At 44.9% G+C, this 26,317-nt stretch overlaps 1 protein-coding gene across 6 annotated transcripts in view; it reads right to left on the minus strand.

The window, feature by feature from the left end:
- ARMC9 (armadillo repeat containing 9) overlaps nt 1–26,317 on the minus strand; it is a 152,034-nt gene that overhangs the window by 116,476 nt on the left and 9,241 nt on the right. For 5 of the 6 annotated variants that reach the window (XM_039234578.1, XM_039234576.1, XM_039234575.1 and 2 more), the window contains exons 4-8: nt 21,126–21,296; nt 19,622–19,777; nt 13,479–13,571; nt 11,757–11,781; nt 3,840–3,997 (exon numbers count right to left, since the gene is read on the minus strand). In XM_039234578.1, the coding sequence (XP_039090509.1) occupies nt 3,840–3,997; nt 11,757–11,781; nt 13,479–13,571; nt 19,622–19,777; nt 21,126–21,296 (603 nt within the window). The remainder of the gene's footprint in view (nt 1–3,839; nt 3,998–11,756; nt 11,782–13,478; nt 13,572–19,621; nt 19,778–21,125; nt 21,297–26,317) is intronic. The other variant, XM_039234577.1, reaches the window with a different exon arrangement.

A 26,317-nucleotide genomic window follows, 5' to 3' on the forward strand; every position in this document is an offset into this window, starting at 1 on the left:
TGCTATTTTTAAAACTAAAAAAAAAATAACTAATTAATTTAAAAAGTCTAATTTTTAAGGTAAATATTTCAAAAGCTCCTCATTAACTACAGGACAAATCAAGGGCTCCTAAGAACAGTCTATAAACCTACCCATGGTCTTTACCCGACCATCCCCTCTGCACCCTCTGTCAGCACGTGGCCACCCACCCAGCTAGCAGCCACCCCAGGCAGCCTTCAGCAGCGTGTGGGCTATGATTTCACACGAATAGAGAGGCTTTCAGGGCAGGATACTAAAACATATTAAAAAGCTACTATAGTAAAAGATGCAATGCATTAGTAGGTTAAGAATAGCCAGATCAATGGAAAACATTAAAATCCTACGACATGATGAAGGTAGCCATTCAAATTAGTGAGGAAAGAAGTAAATAGTTCTGGCTCAAACGGTTATCTTTGCGTGGGGGTGGGGGGGATAAATTTCCTTCTTGTATCACCTATCAAAATAAATTCCTTATGGGGGCACCTGGGTGGCTCAGTGGGTTAAGCGTCCAACTTCGGCTCAGGTCACGATCTCTCAGTTCGTAGGTTCGAGCCCCACAACGGGCTCTGTGCTGACAGCTAGCTCAGAGCCTGGAGCCTGTTTCAGAGTCTGTGTCTCCCTCTCTCTCTGTGCCCCTCCCCCACTCATGCTCTGTCTCTGTCTGAAAAATAAATAAAAACTATTAAAAAAAATAAATTCCTTATGGATTAAAGGTTTAATGGTAAAATTAAAACAATCGAAACCAAGCAAAATAACCAACAGAAAAAAATCACGGTGAATATTCTGGCTCCCTTAGTGGGAAAAGCTTCTTTACTAACATGAAAAGGCAGGATGAACAAAGGGAAAAACTGATAAAATGACTGGACTGCATAAACACGTAAGTTTTACTAACTTAAGAAACACTAATTTAAAAACCAAAAAGCAAACTAAGGAAAATATTTACAAAAGACGAGTTGTGAGTGGCCCGCGTCTTACCAGGGATGCCCACGGCTGTAGCTGTATTCCTGATTTCCCCCAAACCTGCTCTGCCCCAGGCCTCGCCCGACACAGATGGCAGCACCACTGGCCTCCCACAGCTTAGGCCAAAAACCTGGAGTCTTCCTCGACCCCCACGCCCCCGCCCAGGTCCAGTTCAGCACGAGACGCCGTTGGCTCCATCTTATAACACACCCAGAGGGCCACCTCTCTGGCTCTGGCTGCCATCACCACCGCCGCCGCCAGGTCTCCCCCAGTGACCGCAAGCCCCTCAGCCGCTCCCCCTGCTTCCTCCGGCCCTCTGAGGACTGTTGTAAAACAACGGCAGGTAAGCCTTCCACAGCATGCCAGCCACGCCACCCCACTTCAGCGCCCCAGTTTACTCATAGTAGAGCCTCATCCTAACAATGGGCCCCAGGCCCCGGCCTGCTGGGTGCCGCTCCCCCTCCCTCGCTGGGAGAGGCACACTCCGCTTTCGGTCCTCTGCATTCTCTTCTTTTGGCCCAGAATTCTGGGAGAATCCCAGAGGGCTGCGAAACTAATTCCCTCACCTCTTCCCCTTCCACCGGCGCGCTCAAATGACGCTCACCCTGCCTGCCTAGTTAAAAGTGCCCCCGGCCCATATACATACGTCCCCACAAACCCTGGTCTCCTTCAGCCTGTTCCTTTTTTTCCTCACAACACTTGTCATTTTCTAACACACGAGGACGTAATTTATTATCTACTGTGTTTATGTTTACTGTTTATTATTCTCGCCCCTACTGGAATGTATGCTCCCTGAGGTCAAGGATCTTTGTTTCGTTGCCTGCTGTATCCCACAGGCCTAGAACAGGGAAGCTCTGGCGCATAGTAAGCACGCAATAAATCTGTTCAATGAATGACAGAAGCATATAAAAAATGTTCAGTGTCACGTGTAAGGAATGTGATGTATATTTAAATCCTGAGACACTACTTCTCATTGATCAAATCTGCAAACAAATACAAATGTTAGTGATAATACCCAGGACTGGCAAGGTAAGAACTACCAGTGGAATCAGACGAACAAAACCTTCCCAGAGGACCTTACCATAGATTTCAACAGAGAAAATCAACTTTAAAAACATATAACAGGGACACCTGGCTGGCTCAGTCAGTGGCCCATACAACTCTTGATCCTGGGGTTGTGGGTTTGAGCCCCATGTTGGGTGCAGAGATTACTAAAACACGAAATCTTAAAAAATAAATTAAATTAAAAATTTTAAATGTAACAGAGGCTCATCTCCTCCCACTACATTTACAATTTATGAAAGTGAAAGGCTGGAAGCAACATAGACGTCTGACCACGGGGACTGGACGCTAAATGAAGTGTGGCAGTGCCACATGACGGACTTGGAGCCACTAACAGTGAGGCTGGTCGAATACCTCATGACTTCCAGAATGTACAACTGAGCGATCAGGAAAACAGATTAGAAGACTGTGTGAACCAGAGTCCATCCAGTGTGGCCAGGCGCTGCTACAAGTGTGGAATGCCAACACGGGTTATTACTGAGTGATGTGACTGCAGGTAATTTTATTTTTGTGCGGTTCTCTATTTTTAAGTTTTTCTATAATACATATTTCATAGTCATATTTTTAAGCTACTAAAAATTTTTTTATTTTATTTTTTAAGTAATGTCTACACTGAATGTGGGGCTCAAACTCACGACCCTGAGATCAAGAGTCACGTGCTCTACCAACTGAGCCGGCCAGGTGTCCTTTTAATACACAAACTTACACTGGCGATAAAATTATACAGAACTTAACACACACCCAAGAGCACAAAATTGGAGAAATCAGAATAAGATCGATAGCCTGGATCAATGTCAATGCTCTGGCTGTGGTACCAACACATAGTTGTGCACAATGTTACCTTGGGGGGAACTGGGCAAACTGTGCCACGCATCTCTTTGCGTTATTTCTTAAAATTCCATGTGCTGATTATTCCACTTTTAAAGAAAATGTATATTTCTACAAAGAGGTTTTATTATACTTCTAATTTTTTATTTGTTTAAAAAAATTTTTTATAGTTTATTTTTGAGACAGAGAGAGACAGAACATGAGTGGCGGAGGGACACAGAGAGAGGGAGACACAGAATCTGAAACAGGCTCCAGGCTCTGAGCTGCCAGCACAGAACCTGATGCGGGGCTCGAACCCACAAACCGTGAGATCATGACCGGAGCTGAAGTTGGACGCTTAACCGACTGAGCCCCCCAGGCGCCCTCTACTTCTAATTCTTTAGTAAGTGAAACACTAGAGTCATTCCCATTGAAGTCAGGAATCAGAAGGAGGCCCATTATCTGCTAAAGCCCCATGGTCAACAGTGCCTGTATGCTATGGAGAAAAGAGTCACTATAAAGAACGAAACCACAACATAAAACAAGCATTATCTGAAGATGACATGACTGCCAGTCTAGAATACGGCGGAATCAACCAACAGAATCTATCAGATGAATAGAGTTCAGAAAGGTGGCTAGACAGAAAATCGATATGTGAAAATCTATAAATTTCTTTTATACAAGCAGCCTATTTCCCCCTCGTTTTTATGCCACTCCCATATTATTGTTTTTCTGTTGCCAGACAATTTACTGTTTGCCAATGTGAAGAATAAGGTAGAGAAATAAAGATGCCAGGAAAGACGGATAAAACACTGCGGGCAGCACAATCACGGGCGAGGGTGTCAGCGCGTCTCCTTGGCGGCTGGCTTTGTGAAGCTCTGGCTGGTGTCACTGGCTGGGAGGGGCCGGGGATCCCATTATCTACACAGCCCAGGCCCTCAACTCGGCTCTAGCTCCCAACAGACACTCGAGCAGAGGCGGATCTTCCTTACCATCTTGCCACTGACCGTGGCCTCCAGGGAGTCCACCAGCTCTGCCGTGACCCCGATGAGATTGTGGTAGTCCGCCTGGATCTTATTGTACCGCTTCAGGTACGTCATTGACCTACGCTCGGCTTCTATCAGCTGCTGGTGGAGCTGCTGCGACAGTTCTAGGAAGACGATTTATATTAAAGCAAAACAAAGCAACAGAAAAAAAACCCCCACAAAATAAAAAATTATACTTTTCTCAAGGCAGTATCGTGCCAACCTTCAGAATGCTTTGCAGTCACAATGAACTTGATATTATTTGTGTTTAACAGGTTACTTCTATTTCCTGATACATTTAATTACAAAGTGCTCTGTGACCACTGATTTTCAATTTCTGGTCTCTGGTAGTTCAACTGAATCGTCACTGGTTTTCCCCACACAATCTATCTCCTTGACTGAGCCCCGTGCTCTTTCTTGTAGTTGCTCTCTCTGTGTACAAGAAACAAACTCAGGGGCGCCTGGGGGGCTCAGTCAGTTAAGTGTCCGACTTTGGCTCAGGTCATGATCTCACAGTTTGTGGGTTCGAGTCCCACATTGGGCTCTGTGCTGACTGCCTGTTTCAGGTTCTGTGTCTCCCTCTCTCTCTGACCCTCCCCTGCTCACGCTGTCTCTCTCTCTCTTTCTCAGAAATAAACAAATATTAAAAAAAGAAAGAAAGAAAGAAACTCAGTATTTCTTCCAGCTCACCAACTGGGTGAACCAAACCTACATCTTTTCCTCTGTTTTTGCCCCATGAGGTCGTCTGGGAGTGATTCGTATCTGCAGGCCAATTCTTCATTTTAGGTAAAGGTTAGGTTACTTGCCTAATGCTGAGGAGCCTAGAATCCAGAATTAGGCAAGATTCCAGGTGCTCGGTCTGCCAGCTTGACAAAGCACAAACCACCCCACTTGGGCCTTAGAGCAGGCAAGCTTGGAAGATTCTAGGGTTGTCTTCTGGGACTGTGCACCAGGGACAGCACTTGATGGCCAAGCCACCCTGAACACGGCTGGAACCATGGATCTCTTTCAGTGTCCGCACTCCTTTGCCCCATCCTCCATCCCCCCTTCCAGAGGCTAAGTTTGGATGGAAGGAAATGACGATGCCCACAAATCCAAGCTAACCATTCTTTTCCTGATCAGGCACTGTGTAATACTGAAAGTCATCATTTTAGAACACATTTCATCCATACACAGAGAGATTTTAAAATCATAAAGACCTGGGCTCAAGCCTCTGCTCTACCACTTTCTTGCTGGATCATCTTGGGCAAGATGCTTAACTTCTCAGATTTCATTTCTTTCTTTCTTTTTTTTTTTTTTTAATGTTTTTATTTACTTGTGTGAGAGAGAGAGAGAGAGAGAGAGACAACATGAGCAGGGGAGGGTCAGAGAGAGAGGGAGACACAGAACCTGAAGCAGGCTCCAGGCTCTGAGCTGTCAGCACAGAGCCCGACACGGGGCTCGAACCCATGAACCGTGAGATCATGACCTGAGCCGAAGCTGGACACTTAACCGACTGAGCCACCCAGGCGCCCCTCTGATTTCATTTCTTAACCTACAAAATGCAGATGATGTTAATGACCTTGAAGAGTTATCGTGAGTATGGTACAGCCTCGGGAATAGGGTCAATAATACTGTAATGACATTGTATGGTGACAGATGGGGACTGTGCTCATCCTGGCGAGGACTGAGTGACATACAGAACTGTCGAATCACTATGTTGTACACCTGAAACTAATACGACACTACATGTCAACTATACTTCAATTTAAAAAAAGCACACATACAAAAAACAAGTCAGTTAGAGAATTAAATGAACAGACATACTCAAAGTGCCTAGCACAATTCTGGCTCACAAGAGGCGATCAATAAGCAGTAGCTATTATGGAAAGCAGTCAGATTCTCTAAATCTATTTCTATACAAGTAGATAACTCAAAAAAAAACCAAAGGTTAAAACTTAAAGCAGCAGTATGCAAAATTTGAATCATCCAAAAGATGATCCAGCCTCACTTTGAGAGACTGATTTTATGGATATGGGGTGGGGACTGAAAAACTACATTGTCAACCAACTCCTCAAGTGGCTCTGATGCATATCACAGTTTGAGCCCCACTGTCCTAAATTATCTATTCCTCTTAATTTGTGTTCTAAAGAGCCATGAGGATCACGCATGAACTGTATTTCAAGAAGTTTCATGTTTCGTGATTATATGTAGAAGTAAAATATTTTAACTATGAAAACCTCAAATATCACATAATAATGAACTAATATTACTCTTACTTATTGTTTAGCATCCTTCAAATCTCAGTATTAAAGGATAACTTTAAAAAGTCATCTGACATTGGGGCACCTGGGGGGCTCAGTCAGTCAAGCATCGAACTTCGGCTGAGGTCATGATCTCACGGATCATGAGTTCAAGCCCCGCATCAACTGAGCTCGAGCCCCACTTCAGGCTCCATGCTGACAGTGCAGAGCCTGTGCGGGATGCTCTCTGTCTCCTTCTCTCTGTCCCTTGCTCACTCATGTCCCCCACACTCTCAAAAAAAAAAAAAAAAGCCATGTGGCATGAATTTACATCCAGCACTTGAAACTTGGGAGAACATCCATGGAAATAAATTTATCAAGTTTTTCCTTAAATATTAGAGAGAAGGAAGGAGTCACTACCATCTTCCTATCCTAAACAGTATTAAGGCTTTTTCATATGTACAAAATTCTAAATTACATAAACCAGAACTTCCAACAATAAAAATTCTACAGGATAGGGGCGCCTGGGTGGCTTAGTCGGTTAAGCGTCCGACTTTCGCTTAGGTCATGATCTCGCGGATCGTGGGTTCGAGCCCCGCATCGGGCTCTGTGCTGACTGCCAGCTCACAGCCTGGAGCCTGTTTCGGAGTCTGTGTCTCCCTCTCTCTCTGACCCTCCCCTGTTCACGCTATCTATCTCTCTCTCTCCTAGACATAAAATAAAAAAATTAAAAAAAAAAAATTCTACAGGATAGTCATAATTCTACTTCATGGCAATGACTATTAGAGTATCTGTGCGAACTTTCTCAGCGTGTACCAAGTAGCAGAAGATGGAGTCCCAAAACCCACTAACTGGGGCAAATAATCTTACAAATCATGAATATAAATGTCCCCAAACTGGGGCGCCTGGTGGCTCAGTCAGCTAGACCTCCGACTCTTGATTTCGGCTTGGGTTGTGATCTCAGGGTCATGGGATTAGGCCCACGTCAGGCTCTGCACTGAGCGTGGAGCTGGCTTAAAATTCTCTGTCTCTCCCCCTCTGCCTCCTCCCACTCTCCCCTGCTTGTGCTCTCTCTCTAACAAACAAACAAAAAAAGTCCCCAAAGTCGTCCCTCTCAAAAGGGGATTGTACAAAGGAGCTCTTCTCAGAAAGTCACTGTGCAATTAACTAATAGTAAGAGATTACTTGCGACACTTTTGCTTAGGGACCCAGAGCTGGAATTGATGACAATTTCAAATTATGGGACACCTGAGGAAAATGACACCTAACTGCCAGCAGCCACAGGAAGGAGAGGAGTGGGCACTTGGGCTGAAATATTTGTGACCAGTTCACATACACCCCTTGGCAGAAGAAGAGCCCGCTCTCCAGGGACATCGCCCCGAGGACACCTTAGCAGGACCTGGCCGTTTCTGTATGCTACTCAGCTTGCAGTTCCAAGATCTCAACTTTACTTCCGAGCAGTAAAAAGAGCTTTGACTCTTTTTTCCTTCACAAAGTTTCACAAGACACAGACTACCAAGTCAACATCCCTTGCCACACCGGGGCTCAACTTGGAGCAGAGAGGCCTTACTAGAAATTCCAGGTCACATTAATGAAACTGTCTTAGCCATTTCATACTTCAGGCTACTGACAGAATTTGTACAAAAACCCAAAGAACTACCTCCCAAGTTTTAAACAAAGAGATGTATACAAGTAAGAGAATGTCAGTTAAGGTCACAGGAAGTTTTCTGATAATTCCAGCAAGCAATGACACGCTAGCAAAAGTGACGGTCAAGCCATCAAGCTGTCACTCAGCATTTCTACTTTAAGTACGTTGGCTTTTTTTATTTTTAACAGTGGACGAGATTTGACTTTAGAGATCACTTTGATGCTCAAGACAAAATGATATATTTTAAATACATGGAACTATTTTTCTAACATCTGAAATCAATTGCTCTAACTTTATAATATGATATACTCTTTCTTCTCTGTGTTCAGATATAAATCAGCTCTTTGCTATTTTGCTAATCCATAAGTACTGAATAAACAAAGTTATGATGTAGATGTATGAATATAGGTCATCATTTTATTTTTTTTTTTTTATTTTTTACAAATAGTTTATTGTCAAATTAGTTTCCATAGGTCATCATTTTAAAAATACCATTTAGGGCTCTAAACTCGAGAAAAACAGTTAGTTGCTCATTTTCTGAAGAAATGCTAAAAAGATACTATTTCTATACCCTTTTTTTTTTTAAAGTTTATTTATTTATTTATTTGAGAGAGAGCGTGTATGAGCAAGGGAAGGGCAGAAAGAGAGCCCACTTCCCAACACAGAGCCCACTAAGGGGCTCAAACCCATGAACCTGGAGATCAAGACCTGAGCTGAAACCAAGAGTCAGACTCTTAACTGACTGAGCCTCCCAGGCGCCCCTCTATACTTTTTTTAGACAGCGAGGTAAAATAATAAGACCATAATAAGCTGTATTTCCAACCTGAGTTTTTATTCTAAATATCATTTTAAAATGTAATTCCTTTTGAGAGAATTTTCCACTCCAAGCACTCTCCCTGCCTTCTTCAAAAGCTTATGGAAAGCTTAGCTTACTCATGAAACCTTCCTATCAAGATACACAGAATAATGATATTGCCCAACCATTCAATGTAAAAAATAACACCTAAGTTGGGGCGCCTGGGTGGCTTAGTCAGTTAAGCGTCCGACTTTCGCTCAGGTCATGATCTCGCGGCTCGTGGGTTCGAGCCCCGCGTCGGGCTCTGTGCTGACTGCCAGCTCAGAGCCTGGAGCCTGTTTCAGTCTGTTACACCCTCTCTCCCTGACCCTCCCCTGCTCATGCTCTCTCTCTCTCTCTCCTAGAAATAAATAAAAACATAAAAAAAAAAAAAAAAACACCTAAGTCTAGAAATCAAATAAATTGGGGGCATGTCTGTGCCTTGTGGTCACTGCAGCTGTAACTGTGGGAGGAGGGGACAAAGTGGTGACAACGGGCTGTCCTGACATGGGGTCTGGGCCCCGGCCCCCAGGAACCAGGGCCCTGAGGTGCTCACCTCTGATCTCCATGGCGATACCGCACTGGGGGGCTTATGTGGCCATGGACACACACTGTGCCTGCCAGCCTCAATTCCGCGGACATTCTGCTCGGCTAGCCTCAGAAAACTCCATTAAAATCAAACCTAAAGAAGGCTCACACACCGCGGTCTCCTTGCTGCAATCCAAAGGAAAGATCCGCAGAAAAACACGGGCTCTTCCCTTGCACTCCCCCTCCCTCCCAGGTTTATTCTATCTGTAAAACTGGGCCACTTCTCAGAGACATGACTGGTTCCTGGCACAAAGCTATCCTCCAAAGCTGCAGGGTATGTTGGGGTGACAAGGGCTGGCTGAGACTCAGGAATCAGGGAGGTTTCCCACCACCTTCCCTCTGCCGATGCTTCGGGGTCCAAAGACCAAATCTGAATGAGGATTACTGGAGAATTAGGGCAACTTCCTGAAACTCAAAGGATGCAGGTGGGGTAGTGGTTTTAAAGTATGACGGCCATGTCTTTGACACTCCTTCCCATCATGAGGTGGAAGGGAGGTCATTATTCCTTTGAATGTGAGCAGGCCTTAAGAATTCGCTTCTGATAAAGAGAATGCAAAAGAAACGACACTGAGTTCCTTGAGAGGCTGGTTTAAAAAAGGTGACACAGCTTCCACATGCTCTCTCTGGGGACATTCATCCTGGGAACTCAGCCACCATGCCACAAGGAAGGCCAGGTCACAGAGGCAGATGTTTCAGTTGAGGGCCTCAGCACTGGCCACCAGGTGCACGTGGGTGAGGAAGCCCTGGGGACGGCTCGGCCTGGCCCATCTGCACCCATGAGATGCAAGGGACCAATGCCTGAGCACACGATTCCCAGGCCGTGCAAGGTGATAGCGCTAACGAGAAGTGGGTGTTGGTGTTTTACGGCGCTAAACCTGAGATGGTTTGCTAGGTTGTGACAGAAACAGAAATAGTGGGGCAAGGGTGTATTTTCAGGAGCTGCAGGGCGGGGCCGAAGGTCTAGCACTATTTAAGAATTCCCCGTTCTGGGGCGCCTGCCTGGGGGGCTCAGTCGGTTGAGTGTCTGACTCTTGGTTTCAGCTCAGGTCATGACTTCACACTTCATGGGATCGAGCCCTGAGCAGGGCTCCATGCTGACAGGACAGATCCTGCTTGGGATTCTCTCTCTCTCTCTCTCTCTGCCCCTCTCCTGCTCGTTCGCTCTCTCTCTCTCAAATAAATAAACATTGAAAGAAAAAAAGAAAGCATTCCCACTGTTCTGAACACGAGGAAACTGGCCTGGAAACCGTACTAACTCTTCAGAGAGTAGACCTGAGGAGCTGAAGGGAGCCCTGCGGCTCGGGCATGACTTTACTGGGGACAGTGCAGCATCAGCGAGCTCCAGGCCACAGTCTGGTGACCCTTGGAGCATTCCATGTTGACCCCATGAGGCCACATCTGTGGCTCAGCTCTTCTGTGCTCAGGCCCGGACCGATGCTCCCCCGTGAAGGATCATGGGGCCTGTCCCTCGGAGCTGTGTGGGGTGGAGGGGTGGCCCAGTGGCCAGAACCATTCACCTGAGCAGGACTGCGGTGCGGGGGGAGACGCAAGGCCGCACGAGGCGAAGGAAGCACTCTGGCTTTCCTCATCTGAAGCTACTCCCGCCCTCCTTGCGTCAGATCTAAAGCATCACTAGTCTGTCAGCTCATTTGGAAGCAAAGAGCTAAATGATTTACTAACACTCCTTTCCCCCTCTTTTTTTTCCCACAAAACTTGAAAAAAAAAAAAACATGGAAAAACAATGACAGGAAGTTCTGAGATCCTCTCTGAAACTGCCCCGCTGTGAGACTGCCAAACGTGCTGTTTCGTGTGGGAACACGCCACCTGCTGGGAACTGAGGAGTATGCCACCAAAACTTACAAAGCATGAAACACATCATCATCCACCCTTCCCAACGTGAATTTAAGCACTTTTCATAATGTAGGATCAAAGGCAGAACTCAGGCAAAGAACCACAACTGCGACCACTGACTTCATATTAACTAAACTTTTTCTCACCTTACTGAAAAATGGACAGTTCTGGTAAAAAAACAAAAACAAAACAAAACAACAAAAAACAAAAAAAACAAAAAACCCCACTGATAATGGAAAACCATCTTTTTATGCTAAAACCACTAATACCTTAATGGAATTCCTGTTCTGAATACAAAAAATGGAAATGCTTCTAAGATGGGTGCTCCAATGCTACGGAAATAAGGCCCCACTAGACTAGTTCAAGGTCAAAGTGGAAGCTACTAAAATGATTCTCCCGCACCCGTGCTGCACTGCGTCTTCAGGCTGGGCTGCTGCAGCCGCGTTCCTTTGGGACACTGCCTGCGTTCTCTTCATCTCTCCGTGGCTTAGTCACCTGATACCTAAGACCAAGCTAAGGCCAGCCGTCCTGCAAAGTGGGCCTCAGGGAATCCCAGATAGACCTGATTGCAAAGCGCTTTGTATATATTTAGACTCTCATCTTTTAAATTTAAAAATAATGTAAACTTTTAAAGCCTTTGTTTGCCAAATGCACAAATTCTCGCCATCTCTGTCCCTAGCCTACTGCTCAAAACTTGGCACAATTGTGTTGTTTAAAAATTGTTAATCTAGATGACTTACCTTTGTTATTCTGTCCATTCTCCTTCTGGGATGAGAAAGAAGTTGAGGAAAACAGGCAATGAGGATAACGTACTCAGGGTATTTACACTGTGTGGCCAAGCTGAGAGCCTTAGAAACGTGGAAGAGAATTCTCAGGAGAGTAAAGGCATTTCCTTATGTTCCTGTCTATACGGCTGACACAGGTACTGCCTTCTCAGGGCTTGGAGGCTCACTCTCAAGTGAATCCTCTTCACTCCAGCTCAATTGCTGCTGCGTGCACGCAAGTCTTACCCGGTTCTGTAGCCCCCTAAATGGCCTCCTAACCGCCTTCAAAAGACATTCCCCCACTGCTACCAAACATTTTACTAGAAATGCAAACTGCACTCATACCCTTCAACTGCGCCCCGTCAACTCTAAAGCTGTACGTACCCTCAGGGAAGTGAGGTTGGGATGACAGCCGCAGAGCAAGGTAGCTGAGATTCCAGGTTCTGGAATCAGACTGACTGAGTTCAACTCTCGGCTCGCATGCACCCGGCCACGTGACTGAAGGCAAAGTACGTGTCTGGTTTGGGTTTTCTTAATTTTTATGACAACAGCTTCACTGAGACAGAACTCACATATCACTCACTCATTTCAAGTACATTTCAACGGTTTTCAGTCTATTCATAGAGTTGTGCGACCATCACTGCAATCAATTCTAGAAAATTCTCACCACCCCCCCAGAAAAGAAACCCTGCACCCATTAGGAGTCATCCCCATATTACCTACCCTCCCTGGCCCCAGGCAACCACTCATCTACTGTCTCCATTGCTCTGCCCTTTCTGGGCCATTCCTACAAACAGAATCATATAATATGCAGCCTGTCACGTGCGGCTTCTCTCGTTAAGCATAATGTTTTCAAGTCCCACCCACAGTGTAGCCTATGCCAGTACTTCATTCTTTTACAGGACTGAATAATATTCCATTGTACGCACATCTGCGTCTTATGTATCCACACATCCCTTAACAGACATTTGGCTCGTCTTCACTTCTCGGCTGTTCTGAGTAAAGCTGCTATGAACATTTGTGTACAAACTGGTGTGCAGACATATGTTTCCTGCTCCCCTAGGTACATAGCTAAGAGGGGAACTGCTCAGTTATTTAGTAACTCTATGCTTAAACCTTTGAGGAAACAACCTGTTTTCAAAGAATATTTAATGAGATGGGGAAATGCTCCCTTCATTTGATAAAAATATTTAAAAATATACACATGACAGGTATGTATGTTTATTTAAACATTACATACTTCTGGGTATATGTATATATACAAATGCATTTCTATGTTTTCCAAATTTTCTATAAAAATTATGGTCAATTTTACAATCAGTAATAAAAGGAGTGATTTTTCTCAAAATGGAAATATGAGTACGGTATGTTCCTGGTTAAAATGCTTCAAAGGCTCCTCATTACTTACAAGACCTCCCACAAATCTCTGCGCTGGCCCTGCCTAGACTCTTTCTCTCTACCATGCCAGCAATCCTGAATTCTGTGTCATTTCTCAAATATACGGTCTCAGTCCTTTTGCACGTGCTGTTCCCTCTATCTGGAATCCCCTTTATGCGCCTTGAAACACCCTCCCATTAATGCTTTACCCAACTCATAAATATGAAAGCAACACTATCAATTATCCCTATTCATGAGGCAACTGAAGCCAGTGCGCTACTCCAGGGCCTCAGGGGGTCTCCATCTGCTTCAAAAGGATACGTATAATGTTAAAAGCTTTGGCGTGTTACTGGCTTTAAAAATTAAAGCCAGAAACTTTTCCAACTTCAACTTTAATTCTGGAGTCCAAGAATCCTAAAGGAAAAAAAAAAAAAAAAAGGAAAAGTAATAAAGTACTACATCATTAAATGCCAACAGCATTGTCAAATTGTGTGTGGCCTTTGGTTTATATAAGCCCATCCAACACAGTTACTGGAATCAAAAGCAGACGCCTTGGCTGTTGCGTGAACACTGTGAAAAATAGGTTTTAGGACATCTGACCAATTCTTTATAAAAGATTCAAATACCCATAGCAGGAAGAAAGAACAGAGTTCTTTCACAAACAAGGAAAAAAGGACCCTGTACATGATTTGAATATTTCATGTGTTTTAAACACAGGCATGACAAATAACCTTAGTAGGTTGAATGCCAAGAAGAACTCAGCATAGTTTAAGTGTACGAGGTGCTGACGGGCACACCCAGTTATCATGAAGTTACTAAAAGTTTCCCAAAGGAAAAGACTCATTTCCATAAATTTCATCTAGATAAGAAAAAAAAAACCCCAGAAACTGTTATCTGCCTTAAATAACCCATCATGTCAAGAATTATGATACACTTGTAGTTTGATCTGTCCCTTAATAATCATTTATCTCAAATAATGCTCCCTGAGAAGGAAAGGACTTAAGTAGCAAAAGAAAAAGTGTGACAAGCAATTCTCTTTCTCAGGACAATTTTCCTTACAGCCTTTATGTAAAAACACCTACCACCCAAACCTAGGAGTTCCACAAAAAAGCAGCAGTATCTCTGAAACTTCAGATCCACTTACCTCTTAGGTCCTGCCCCACCCCCAGCTCATCGTTCTTATCCACGCCTCCCACCCCACCCATTCTACCCGGTGCATCATCCGGCTTTTTGGAAAAAAAAACAAACCTGTCTTATGTTTTTAAAAGATTGTGTAGGGGACATCTGGGTAGCTTAGTTGATAGAGTGTCTGACTTTGGCTCAGGTCATAATCTCATAGTTGGTGAATTCGAGCCCCAAGTCTGGCTTTGTGCTGACGGCACAGAGCCTGGAGCCTGCTTTGGATTCTGTGTCTCCCTCTGTCTCTTCCCCTCCCCGTCATGCTCTGTCTCTCTCTCTCTCAAAAACAAAGACATTTAAAAAAATAAAAATAAAATAAAAACAAAAAGATTGTATAAATCCCTGCTATGGCATGATCTCTTTACTTATACTGTGTGTGTTATGGGTTGAATTGCATCCCCTTAAAAGACATGCTGAAGTCTTAAGCTCCTCAGAATGTGAGGTCACCGACGGGGCTGCTGTAGATGGAACTACCTAAGACGAGGTTGTACTGGATTAGGATGGGTCCTTCATGCAACATAACCAGTGTCCTCATAAGAGGGAAAATTTAGACACAGACACAGAGAGAAAATGGGCCTGTAAAGACAGGACTGGAGTATGCTGCCACAAGCCAAGGGATACCTGAAGCTATAAGAAGCTACTAGAAGCCAGAAGAGGCAAAGAAGTTTCCTCCCTAGAGGCTTCACAGGGAGTGTGGACCTGCCAACACCTTGATTTCAGACCTCTGGCCTCCTGAACTGTGACAGGAAGTCTCTGCTGTTTAAGCCCCACACTCGGCACAGCCCTGGGAGGCTGACAGAGCGCACCTGCAGCTCAAGGCCTCTGTGCCCAACCGCACAGAAGAGAATCGCGCAAAAGCACTGCTATGTAGGCCAACATAAATCAAGACATCTTAAAAAACAAAACAAAACAAAACATTTGGGACTTGTAGACTTGCAGCTAAATTGCTCTGTTGCAGATTATGATTTTGTATAACCCACAAATCTATATTTCCAATTTAACTATTTACCTTACGATGCTCCCTAATGACAGGGATAAGTTTGGGATAGAACCTCTCTGGGCAGTATATCCCTTGTTTATTTGTTTATTTTTTTCTTGACTGCTCTGATCCTTTTGTTTGAGAACACGAACATTTCTCCAGTCCGCTGGGTGCCGGACTCCCAGCTCCCACGGGACGAGGGAAGCCCAGGGCCGGTTCTGCTATCCTGCCTGCGCAGTCACTCACCCCTTCATGTCACAGTCTCATCAGGTGTAGAATGTAGACTTTACACTAGAGCGATTGTCCGACTTTTTTTTCCCAATAGCAAAACTTTAGGATCACCCAAAATCTTGCCCCGAACCGTAATACATGAAATGAGCAAGAGTGGAGCTACTCCTGGGGAGGAGGGAGCAGAGCTCGACGCTGCACTCTCCTGGCTTACCTGCTGCCTCCTCTAACCCTCGCAGAACCCACAAGAATGCCTTCCACTTCTTTCAGGTTTCACTAATTAAGCTTGACTTGGTCCTTGCTACATAAGTGCCCAGAAATTTTTCTGGAAGTAATCGTTAGAGAAATACCCAAGTATTTCTGCACAGAGATGCTCACTGACAAACTGAGTTTTCTGAAAAGGGCTCATTACAGTCCCTACAAAGGGATTTCCTTTTCTGGCAGCTCAGCAGAAACGATAACCTGAAAAAGCAATGAAAACAACTAAAAAAGCTGGATAAATAAACCATCTTATAAAATGCACCCCTGAGTGGCAAGAAAGAAAAAGCAGAGGCTAAAAATGAGTTTTCACTCTAAGGATAACCCAGAGTCTTGAAGACATTAAATTTCAATTCTAAGAGCTGGTCACAGTACAGAAGATGGAAGACAACAGGATCCACTCATAGTCAACGATCTAAAAGACCCTCGAATAAAACTGGGATCCCAGAGCTCCTGGGTGGCTCAGTTGGTGAAGCGTCCAACTTCAGCTTGGGTCATGATCTTACAGTTTGTGAGTTTGAGCCCTGCATCGGGCTCTGTTATGACAGCTCAGAGCCCAGAGCCTGCTTCGGATTCTGTTGTCTCCCTCTCTCTCTGCTCCTGCCCCACTCAGCTCTGTCTCTCAAAATATAAATAAATGTTAAAAAAAAAAAAAGTTGTTTTTAATTGGGATCCCAAAGGGCTATACCATCAGGAAAAAGTCAAGGATAAATCAATCCACTGCCTAGAAGAGTACAACAAGGAAGTCTACCTGTCTTGACCTTGACGTTAGGTAGAAGGGGAAAAAAACCTCATTTGAAACTTCATAACCCAAACTAGTCCCATTAAAAACTGCAGCCTAAACTGACACTGTCTGTGTGATTCCCAAAGCCTTATGCAAAGAAATTTAATTTAAAATGATCCTGGGTTAGTAATGCCCTAGATGTCTGAGATGCAAGCCCAGATATTCTCTGAAAGAATCAAACTACACCCAGGCCTCAAAAAACATCCCTACAAGTCCCATGTAAAATAAACTCATTGTCAAAACTCAAAATAACTTTTTTTTTTTTAAATATTTTTATTTATTTCTGAGAGAGAGAGCGCACGAGAGAGACAGCGTGAGCAGGGGAGGGTCAGAGAGAGAGGGAGACACAGACTCTGAAACAGGCTCTAGGCTCTGTGTTGGCACTCAGCACAGAGCCCGAAGCGGGGCTCGAACCCACGAACCGCGAGATCATGACCTAAGCGAAAGTCGGACGCTTAACCAACTAAGCCACCCAGGCGCCCCAACTTTTTTTTTTTTAAAAAAGGATGGGGCACCTGGGTGGCTTTGTCAGTTGAGCATCTGACTCTTGATTTCGGCTTGAGTCATGATCTCGCAGTTCCTTAGATCAAGCCCTACATCGAGCTCTGTGCTGACAATGCAGGTCTGCTTGGGTTTCTCTGTCTCCCTCTGTCCCTCCCTTGCTCATGCTTTCTTTCTCCCTTAGAATAAATAAACTTTAAAAAAACTTTTTTTAAAGAAATAAGAACCACGAATGAGAACCAGAAGAAACAAAACACAGCAGGATCAAATCTTCAAAAATTTCCTGATATTAAAATTAACATAAAGAATATAAAACAAATGTTTAATATGGTAAAGATATAAGAGAGACTTGAAAATCTGAGCAAAGAATAAAAGACTGTAAAAATAACTGAAATTACAAATTCAATGAAGAGATTAAAGAACAGGTTAGACATAGTTAATTGGGTAAATTTGGGAACTAGAAAATAGGCATGAATAAATCACCCAGAACACAGCCCAGATAGAGATCACGAGATGGGAAATGTGAAATGTTAAGGGCCAAGGAGGGCACAACACTGTGAACATACCTGACACACTCTGAACTGTACACTTCATGATGGTGGAGATGGTAATTTTATTTTATGTGTATTTTGTTATAATTTTTATAATGAAGGAAAATAGACACAGAAGATAGAATGAGCAAGTCTAATGCAAATTTAATCAGATCTGTAGATTAAATGGATTAATCAGATATCCAGAAGAAGATAATAAAGAGAATGGGGAAGAGGCAATACATGAAAACAGAATTTTCCAGAATTGTTGAAAGACACAAAACATCACATCCAGGAAACCCAACGAAGCCCAAGTAAAAATAGAAATCTATCCCCAAACACGTCATAGTGAAATTACACAACGCTCGCAGACAGAGAAGAAGACAGATCGCCTGCATGGGGGCAGCAAGTACACTGATGGCCGACTTCCAACAGCAACAGTGGAGCGAGGAGCTGGGATAGTCATACCTTGAGTGCGATAGAGGAAAACAGCTGTACGCGTCCCATTCTGCACCCCATCTGAGAAAGCCACCAAGACACTTCAGACAAATGAGAACTGACAAGTAAAGGAGATTCTAAAGGAACATACATGAGGCAGAGGAGAAAACGATTTCAGAGGGAAGGTCCTTTATGCAAGACGGAACACTAAGCACAAATGCTGGTAAATATAAGGGCAAATCTATACACACAGATGACGTAAAATAGTAAGGATCTGTGGCTTGTGGGGTTAAAATACATAACTTAAATACTGGACGACAAGGGCACGTAAACTGGGAAGGGGATGAATGAGGTTAACCCACTCCAAGGTCTTCGCGGGAAGAGAAGGAAGATATTAGCTTTAGACTTCATGACGTACACGCAGTCAAGTATGTAGGATGGCCACTGAAAGAACATGTAGAGAGTAACAAAAGGAAAAACAATGGAATAAAATGACTCCCCATGAACCCTGAACTCTGCCTCGGAATGCCACGCCAGAGCGGGCCAGGCGCCCACAGCAGCCTTGGCTGGACCCATCCCGACTGCTGGCTGCACCCTAAGATGGGGCCACACTGCTGCGCCATCATTTTCATAAACAGAAGTCTTCACTCTGAGAAAATCCAACATTTCAAGTTCCATCACCTTCCTAACTGTTTCATATCTTCAACCTCCTGGGAGAGGAAGGGGATAAAACTAAATTTGGATGGACAAAGAAACAGAAGCACAGAGTTCAACTTGGGCTACTCTACAGCGGGCCTGCTTTGATGGGATATGTCAGCTACCTGGCCTTCAATTTAGCAGCTACTATTTTAGAGTGAAGTGAGTGGTGCGACTAAATTATAACACAACAGGAAACGGAGATCTGTGGGGTTTGGAAAGAGAAGGGCATCTGTTGTTCAGGGGCGCGGCAGACGTTCCAAAGAGATTCTTCGAAACAGTGTGAGATCTTTCTTTAGAAAAAGCAATTGCATCGCTATTGTTTCAGTCTTGGGACAGCTTAATTTTATTAGGTCAACAAAAATTACTACCATGGATAAACAAACACTGCTAATAAGTAGTATGCTGAAATGTCAACTAATGTGAAATGTAACAATTAAAACAGCTCCAGGCAAGTAGTCTGAAGGAAATCATAGTCAATAGCCAGGTAATCGGACATAGGCCAAGTAAGTGAGACTCTGAATACAAATTAAAAGGTACATGGCCAGCAATTATGTAAAATAACCTAGTTCTTTTCAGGCTACTATTTTTCAATGTAATTGGATAAATCATCCTTTCAATACCAAAAAAAGTACGCACAGAATGGTTTAGGATGTACATTTAAAACTATTTATATCAGGCTGGGTTACCAAGTCTTAGTACAACCCCAAATCACATTCTATGGCATGAGAAAAGTTTGGCAAAGAAATGATCTGAAAACAAGCAAATTTCAGGGTGTTTTTACAGCACCATTCAGAAACCACTAGCGTATACAAGATGAAACCCCATGCGGCCCCGGGATCTGATACAAGATCCAGAGGCTGTCACTCACCTGGAAGAGCTCTTTAAATGAGGGGTGGACCATAGGGTTGGGAACGAAAGGCAGGGCGTAGAAAGGGAGAAACTCCGTGGTCTGGCTCAAGGCCGCCCCTTTGGTCTCCAGGTAGGTCTTGAAATAAGAAATCCTCTCATCCAGGTCCTCTTTGTCCTGCAAAGAAGGGGAGATGCTCACCAGGGGTCTCCGGCGGGCCGTCCAGGCCTCCGTCGGGCCCACCGTCCAGCCCACCCTCCGAGGCCCCTTCAGTTCCAGCCATGTGGGTGCCATCTTCCCCACGTGGCCCAGTAAGCGGGCTGTCTCCTGTCATTCTACCCCCCACCCCCCCAATTTCACCCCTTGACCAGACTCTGTTGGCAATTTCAGAGAACTAGATGCATAGTTCAATATGCGCCCTTTTTACTTTATTATCACTATTTTCCCATATCCTTAAAATTCCAGACATCATTTCTACTGGCAGGACAAAACTTCACCGTGTGGGTCAACTACAACTTACGTAACCGATTCCCCCATTACTAGGCACCCAGACTGTTTTCACTCGTCAGATACCTCGAACATTTGTCTGCATCCCCAGGATTCCCTCAGGAGAGATGTCTAAAGGTGAACAGCTGTTTTGAAACAGAAGCTTCCATAGCATTCCTCCTTTCCTTTTGAAGCTAAGGATTGATCTCGCGGGCTTCAACGGTTCCCTGTGTGATCCAAGGCCACTCAGTCCCTCTCAGGTTCCGATTTCTCCTGCGTCTCCTTGAGCTGCTCAGCCTGGAACTGGGCGCTCTCCTTCCCTGACCACCTGGCCACCCCAGTTACGTGCACCCTGTGTGTGTCTGTTCTTCTCATCAACACATCTCACTCCATCTACACTGTGAATCGCTTCTCAGCCTTTTGGCTAAGATCAAGCGTAGCAGCTACGCCATGAAGCCCTTTTCTGGCCGCCGGGCTTAAAGTAATATGCAACTTCATTGACATTCTTTATAGAACAGAAATCAATATAAAGAAAGTGAAAATGTCCCATGATCTCACCCCCGTGAGCACTGCCTCGAGGAACAAGAATGGCTACCACAATGTACCATAAAGCTGCCATTCAGCCGGGTGCTCAAGTGGACCTTCACCAACTGGCATCTTTCCGAGGCTTAAGTTTAAACTTCTCTTCTAATAGGCAGTCTAATATACGGTCTCCGTAGCCGTTCTCTTAGAAATACAGGTATGTATTTTAAATACCCAAATAAGGAAACTTCATTTTGCGGACTTTTCAAAAATTTGAGACATTGAGGAAAACCACATAGTTTTTAAGACAGAAATTATTAACTCTCTACATAAACTAGAAAATAAACTGCTGGGAATCAGATAGAAAATCATTCACAGGACACGAGACGCCTACTCCCTGGAAGCGATCTGATAAAATGGCTACAAAAACTAAAGTAATGCTCAACTGGAAAACAAACGGCACCCAGCCTCCTTGAACACAGCACTCAGACCCACGCAAAGCACAAAGGGAACCTACAGGTCTCCCCACGGAGTGTTTCAGAAGATAGATGGCAAAATGGATGTGAAGATAGAATTCCAGCTTCTGGGCAAGGGAGTCACCATCACGGATGGAACTGGGAACGTGCTCCTCCCACAAACCGAAGAACACCTTCTGGTCTCCACTGTCAAATGCAGCAATGAGGTCCTTCTGCGGACAAGACAGGAGATTGAACCCCAGTCACAAGGCATGTCCATTCTCCCAACACCCCGGAATATCCCAATCCCCTCAACCCCCTGGAAACTCCACACACTCCTGGGTTTCAGGATAAATCTCAGTCTCTTTTCCAAGATAAGGGACAGATAAACAGAGGGCTAGAAGGCTCCAAGCATCTTAGGCTGAGATTTCCGCAAACCACCCCTGGATGCGATATCAAGTCTGGGCTTTAAAAGGAACAGATGAAACATTTAAGCCCCTCAAGTGGGAGGAACCACACACAGGCCAAGGACTTGAGGTCAGAAAACTCACAGGCGTGTACACACACTGAAGTCACCCTGCGGACTTGCTGACCCACAACATGCAAAGGATAAAACCCAGACCAGACCCGGGGCCCAGCCAGCCCTCAGAAGAGCTCACCCCGCCCAGACCGCAGCTTGCCAACCGCATAGATGAGTACCGGAGCTCATCTACACCGTCCCACTCGATCCTGGGCCTGGGCGGTGGATGCTGCCATTGGCTCCCCATTGCTAAAGCGTGTCCCACTGAGATGGCACTTGGGATGGGTCTACAGATCCCAACATGTCCATACAGTGCCCGCCAATCACAGAAGCAGGGGAGCACAGGCTGGACAAGGGGGAGCGGGCACAGGCCTGGCACCGTTCCAACCTCGGGGCTGGGTGAGTCTGACTATGCGCGGCAGACAGCTTCTGGACTTCCCGTGCAATAGCTGACATACAGAATTCTGGAAAGGAGGTGGCGATTATCACATCTTGCCTCCCAAGAAGAATGAAAACTGGCCCATTGCAAATCCCTGCTGCATAACTTTGTGGATTTAGGTACAAGGCAGAATGGAAAGAACTTCCTAATAGTGCAAAACAATGTGATTCGTATTATTTTCCTTAGGATATCAAATGCTCAAGATACTCAGACCTGCATTTTGTGCTCATTTGCAAAAGCTTTTCTTGGATTGGATTTCCTGTACAACTTCCAAGTCCCCCCACCCAACACCATTATTCATCACCATTCTCTGGTCATTGTTTTTTTTACATTCTTTTTTTCTTTTACACTTTTAAAAAATGGTTTTATAGTATTCCTCTATAACTGCCTCTTTTGTTAAGGTTGTTTATAAAGGAGTTTGTTAGTATCATAAAATGGAAATGTCTGAACAACGTTGCAGTGTCTCGTTATAATACTTGAAGACATTCATTAGTAAAGAATTGTCAACTACGATTATGACAAATGTTCTCTAGGTCATGTGATCCAGAACACCTGAATATTGGGGCGCCTGGGTGGCTCAGTCAGTTAAGCGTCTGACTCTTGATTTCGGCCGAGGTCATGATCTCAGGGCTCATGGGTTCAGCCCCATGTTGTAGCTCTGTGCTGACAGTGCAGAGCCTGCTTGGGATTCTGGGTCTTCCTCTCTCTCTGCACCTCCCTTGCCTTCACTGTCTCTCTCTCTCTCTCTCTCTCAAAAGTAAATAAACTTTAAAAAAAAAATCAGAGAAAAGCTGTTTAAAAAAAAAAAGAACATCTGAATATTACCTTACTCCGGAAGGTTCATATATTTGCGCAAAACTCAGAATTTTTCAAAGGAAGTCCTATAGTAAGCGTCTGCCTCCTCAGAACCACCCTCTTGCTGTTCCTCAGCCTTGGAAACAGCGAAGGGCCACCTGTCAGCAACCAGGAGAAGGGCGCTGCCCAAGAAAATGCAAGCAGCCAAGCTCTGCCTCCTCTGAAAGAACGAGGCGGAAGCCCATTACTGACTGCCACGGGGGTGAGGGGATCTTCCCAAGTGGCAGTGCTACCGGGGCCTGAGCTCACGCCAGGCTTTCCTCCACTGAGCTCTGAGCAAACCCTGCCATCCCCGCAAGCCACTCTGGGGAAGCATTCTGCCATGTGAGGTCTAGTGACCGAGAGCTCTTTGTGTGGATGAGTTTACTGCAGACTCTTGGGAGTATTTTAAGGCTTTGAGTCAAGGTGTTTTGTTACGTGCCCTGGCAGAGTCGACGTCAAATGGGCCGTATATAGTCTGTTCTAAAGTCTATATTTATAGGGGCACCAGAGTGGCTCAGTTGGTTAGGTGTCTGACTTCGGCTCATGTCATGATCTTGCAGTTCCATGAGTTCGAGCCCCGTGTCAGGCTCTGTGCTGATAGCTCAGAGCCTGGAGCCTGCCTTGGATTCTGTGTCTTCCCCAGCCCCCGTCCCACCCCCCTGCTCACACTCTGTCTGTCAGTCTGTCTCTCAAAAATAAATAAACATTAAAAATATTTTTCACTCCACATTTGTAGACCTGTGACCAGATCTGTAGATCTGTCCCTGGAAACAGTCCTTGCATTTAAAATAATATCGACATATAAAGCAATCCCGTGTTATAACTCATAGGGTCACAAATATTGACGTCCTTCTCTGATATGAGCCATGGTCCCAGCCAGAACCACCAAAATCAGAATATTTACACACCATCAGTAGTAACTTATAAACACACACACACACACACACACACACACACACACACCTTAAAGAACAGTGCTTAGGGAAATTCTCCATGTGTTGAGTGTCCCTGAAATTTTGCGGTATCCTTGCTTTTCCTTTTGCTTGGGCTAGACCCCACTGGGCACGCTGCTACTGGAGGGGCAGAAAAGATATGCTTGTGGCAATCAGAAAGTTTCGAGGTCTTTCCAGGTACAGAAAAATGGACCTGAACACATCTGAGAAATGCAAACCCGAACCACAAGATATCACTTCACATCCATTAGGATGACTACTATCAAAAACAAAACAAAACAGGGGCGCCTGGGTGGCTCAGTCGGTTAAGCGTCCGACTTAGGCTCAGGTCATGATCTCTCAGTTCCTGGGTTCGAGACCCGCGTCGGGCTCTGTGCTGACAGCTAGCTCAGAGCCTGGAGTCTGTTTCAGATTCTGTGTCTCCCTCTCTCTGTGACCCTCCCCTACTCATGCTGTCTCTCTCTCTCTCTCAAAAATAAATAAAACATTTAAAACAAAACAAAAAATAAAACAGGTATTGGTGAGGATGTGGAGAAACGATAACCGCTGGGGACTGTTGATGGGAATGTAAAATGCAATCATGATGGAAAACGGTATGAAGCTTCCTCAAAAAATTAAAAATAGAACTACCAAATGACTAGTAAGTAATCTACTTCCGAATAAATATCCAAAATAAGTGAAAGCAGGGTCTCAGAGAGATGCATGCACACCTATGTTCACAGCAGCACTATTCAAAATAGCCAAGAGGTGGAAGCAACCCAAGTGTCCGTCGATGGATGAATGGATAAACAAAATGTGGGGCAGGCATATGATGGAATAGCGCTCAGTTTTAAAAAGGAAGGAAGCTGTCACATGCTACAACATGGATGAACCTTGAGGACGTTATGTTAAGCAAAATCAGCCAGTCACAAAAGGAAAACTACTGGATGGTTCTACTTATATGCGGTATTTTTAAGTAGTGAAATTCATAGAAACACAAGTAGAATAATGGTTACTAGGGGCAGGGGGGAGGGGATGTACAGGTAGTATTGTTTAATGGATACAGTTTCAGATTTGCAAGGTGAAAAAGTTCTGGATGTCTTTTTCATCACAACATAAATATATTTAACATGACTGAACTGTATACTTAAAAACAGTTAAGATGGTAAATTTATGTTATGTGGCTTTTAAACCACAATTTTTAAAAAAGGCCCCAGAGGGGCGCCTGGGTGGCTTAGTCGGTTAGGCATCCGACTTTCGCTCAGGTCATGATCTCGCGGTTCGTGGGTTCGAGCCCCGCGTCGGGCTCTGTGCTGACTGCCAGCTCAGAGCCTGGAGCCTGTTTCAGAGTCTGTGACTCCCTCTCTCTCTGACCCTCCCCTGCTCACGCTGTCTCTCTCTCTCTCTCTCTCCTAGAAATAAATAAAACATTAAAAAAAAAAAAAAAAGGCCCCAGAAACATTTAAGCAGCTGGGGCTGCATATGATGTCAAAGCAGCTGCAAAAAGTACACAGCAGCCATTTTTGGAGATAGCAGCTACACAAAGAAGTTTCCAGACCCAGAGCTTATCCTGATTTTGTGTGAGTTTCACAGAAGATTCTGTTTTGCTAGTGAGCTACCAAGGATTTGTTAGATTCCCCTCAATGGTACCTTCCATTAAGAGATGCGCACATATTTTTCCAACTTGCAGGGTCGCGCCGGGTGGCCCTTCTTCCTTCTGAAGGAAGTGGGAACACTAGGTGCTGAGTGTCCAAGAGTGTGGCTGAGATTCTGAAGAACAAGCCCCACTCTGAGTACGAACAGCCTCTGTGTCCATGTCTAATAATGGCTGTACTCCGGCTTCACGCTCTGAAAACCGTGCTCTGGGGTTGGGAGGTGCCTGCCAGGCTGCCCACTGTGGTGGCATCGCCAGAGGCGCCTGTGTTTGATGCAGCAGCTCAGGGTCCAGGCGCCTGAGGCCTGGAGGGACACTGGGCCGAGGGCACAGCCCCAAGGGCCGCTTCAACAGTGCCCTGTGCCAGGGGAGTCGGGGACCAGAACAAATGGATGGTGGCTGCAGCCTTACCTTCAGCTCGTCAATAGGACTCTCAAATTAAGTGTCAAATTTTTTCCTGAAAGTAGGTATATCAGAACAAATAAAGTTATGAAAGAAAAAAGTCATGCAAAGCTGAACTACGCAGTCTCAGGATGCAGCATGCTCTCCGGACACTGAAGGGTTCAAGGTGAACCAATCATTTACCTGGAATGTTACAAATGAGATGGAGGCATCAAACAATGGATCGAATGAGGGCTTTTAAGGTCCTTCTAAGCCCGAAAGCCGAAGCCTGCACAGTGTCTGTCCTCCGCAGCCTGGCATTCTCGGAACCGCTCGGCCTTCCTCTCCGGACACTGCCTTTCCGGAAGACTCTCGCTCCCTGCCACCCCCCAACCTCCGCAAAGGAGAATGCGGGCACCTGGAGGGCTGAGGTTCCGTTTGGCTTGCTTCACCACTGCGTCCCCAGAGCCTAAAATTCATAGCCTAAACTG

This window comes from Hyaena hyaena, unplaced genomic scaffold (assembly GCF_003009895.1).
Source record: "Hyaena hyaena isolate Hyena2069 unplaced genomic scaffold, ASM300989v1 scaffold_86, whole genome shotgun sequence".
Classification (NCBI taxonomy): domain Eukaryota; kingdom Metazoa; phylum Chordata; class Mammalia; order Carnivora; family Hyaenidae; genus Hyaena; species Hyaena hyaena.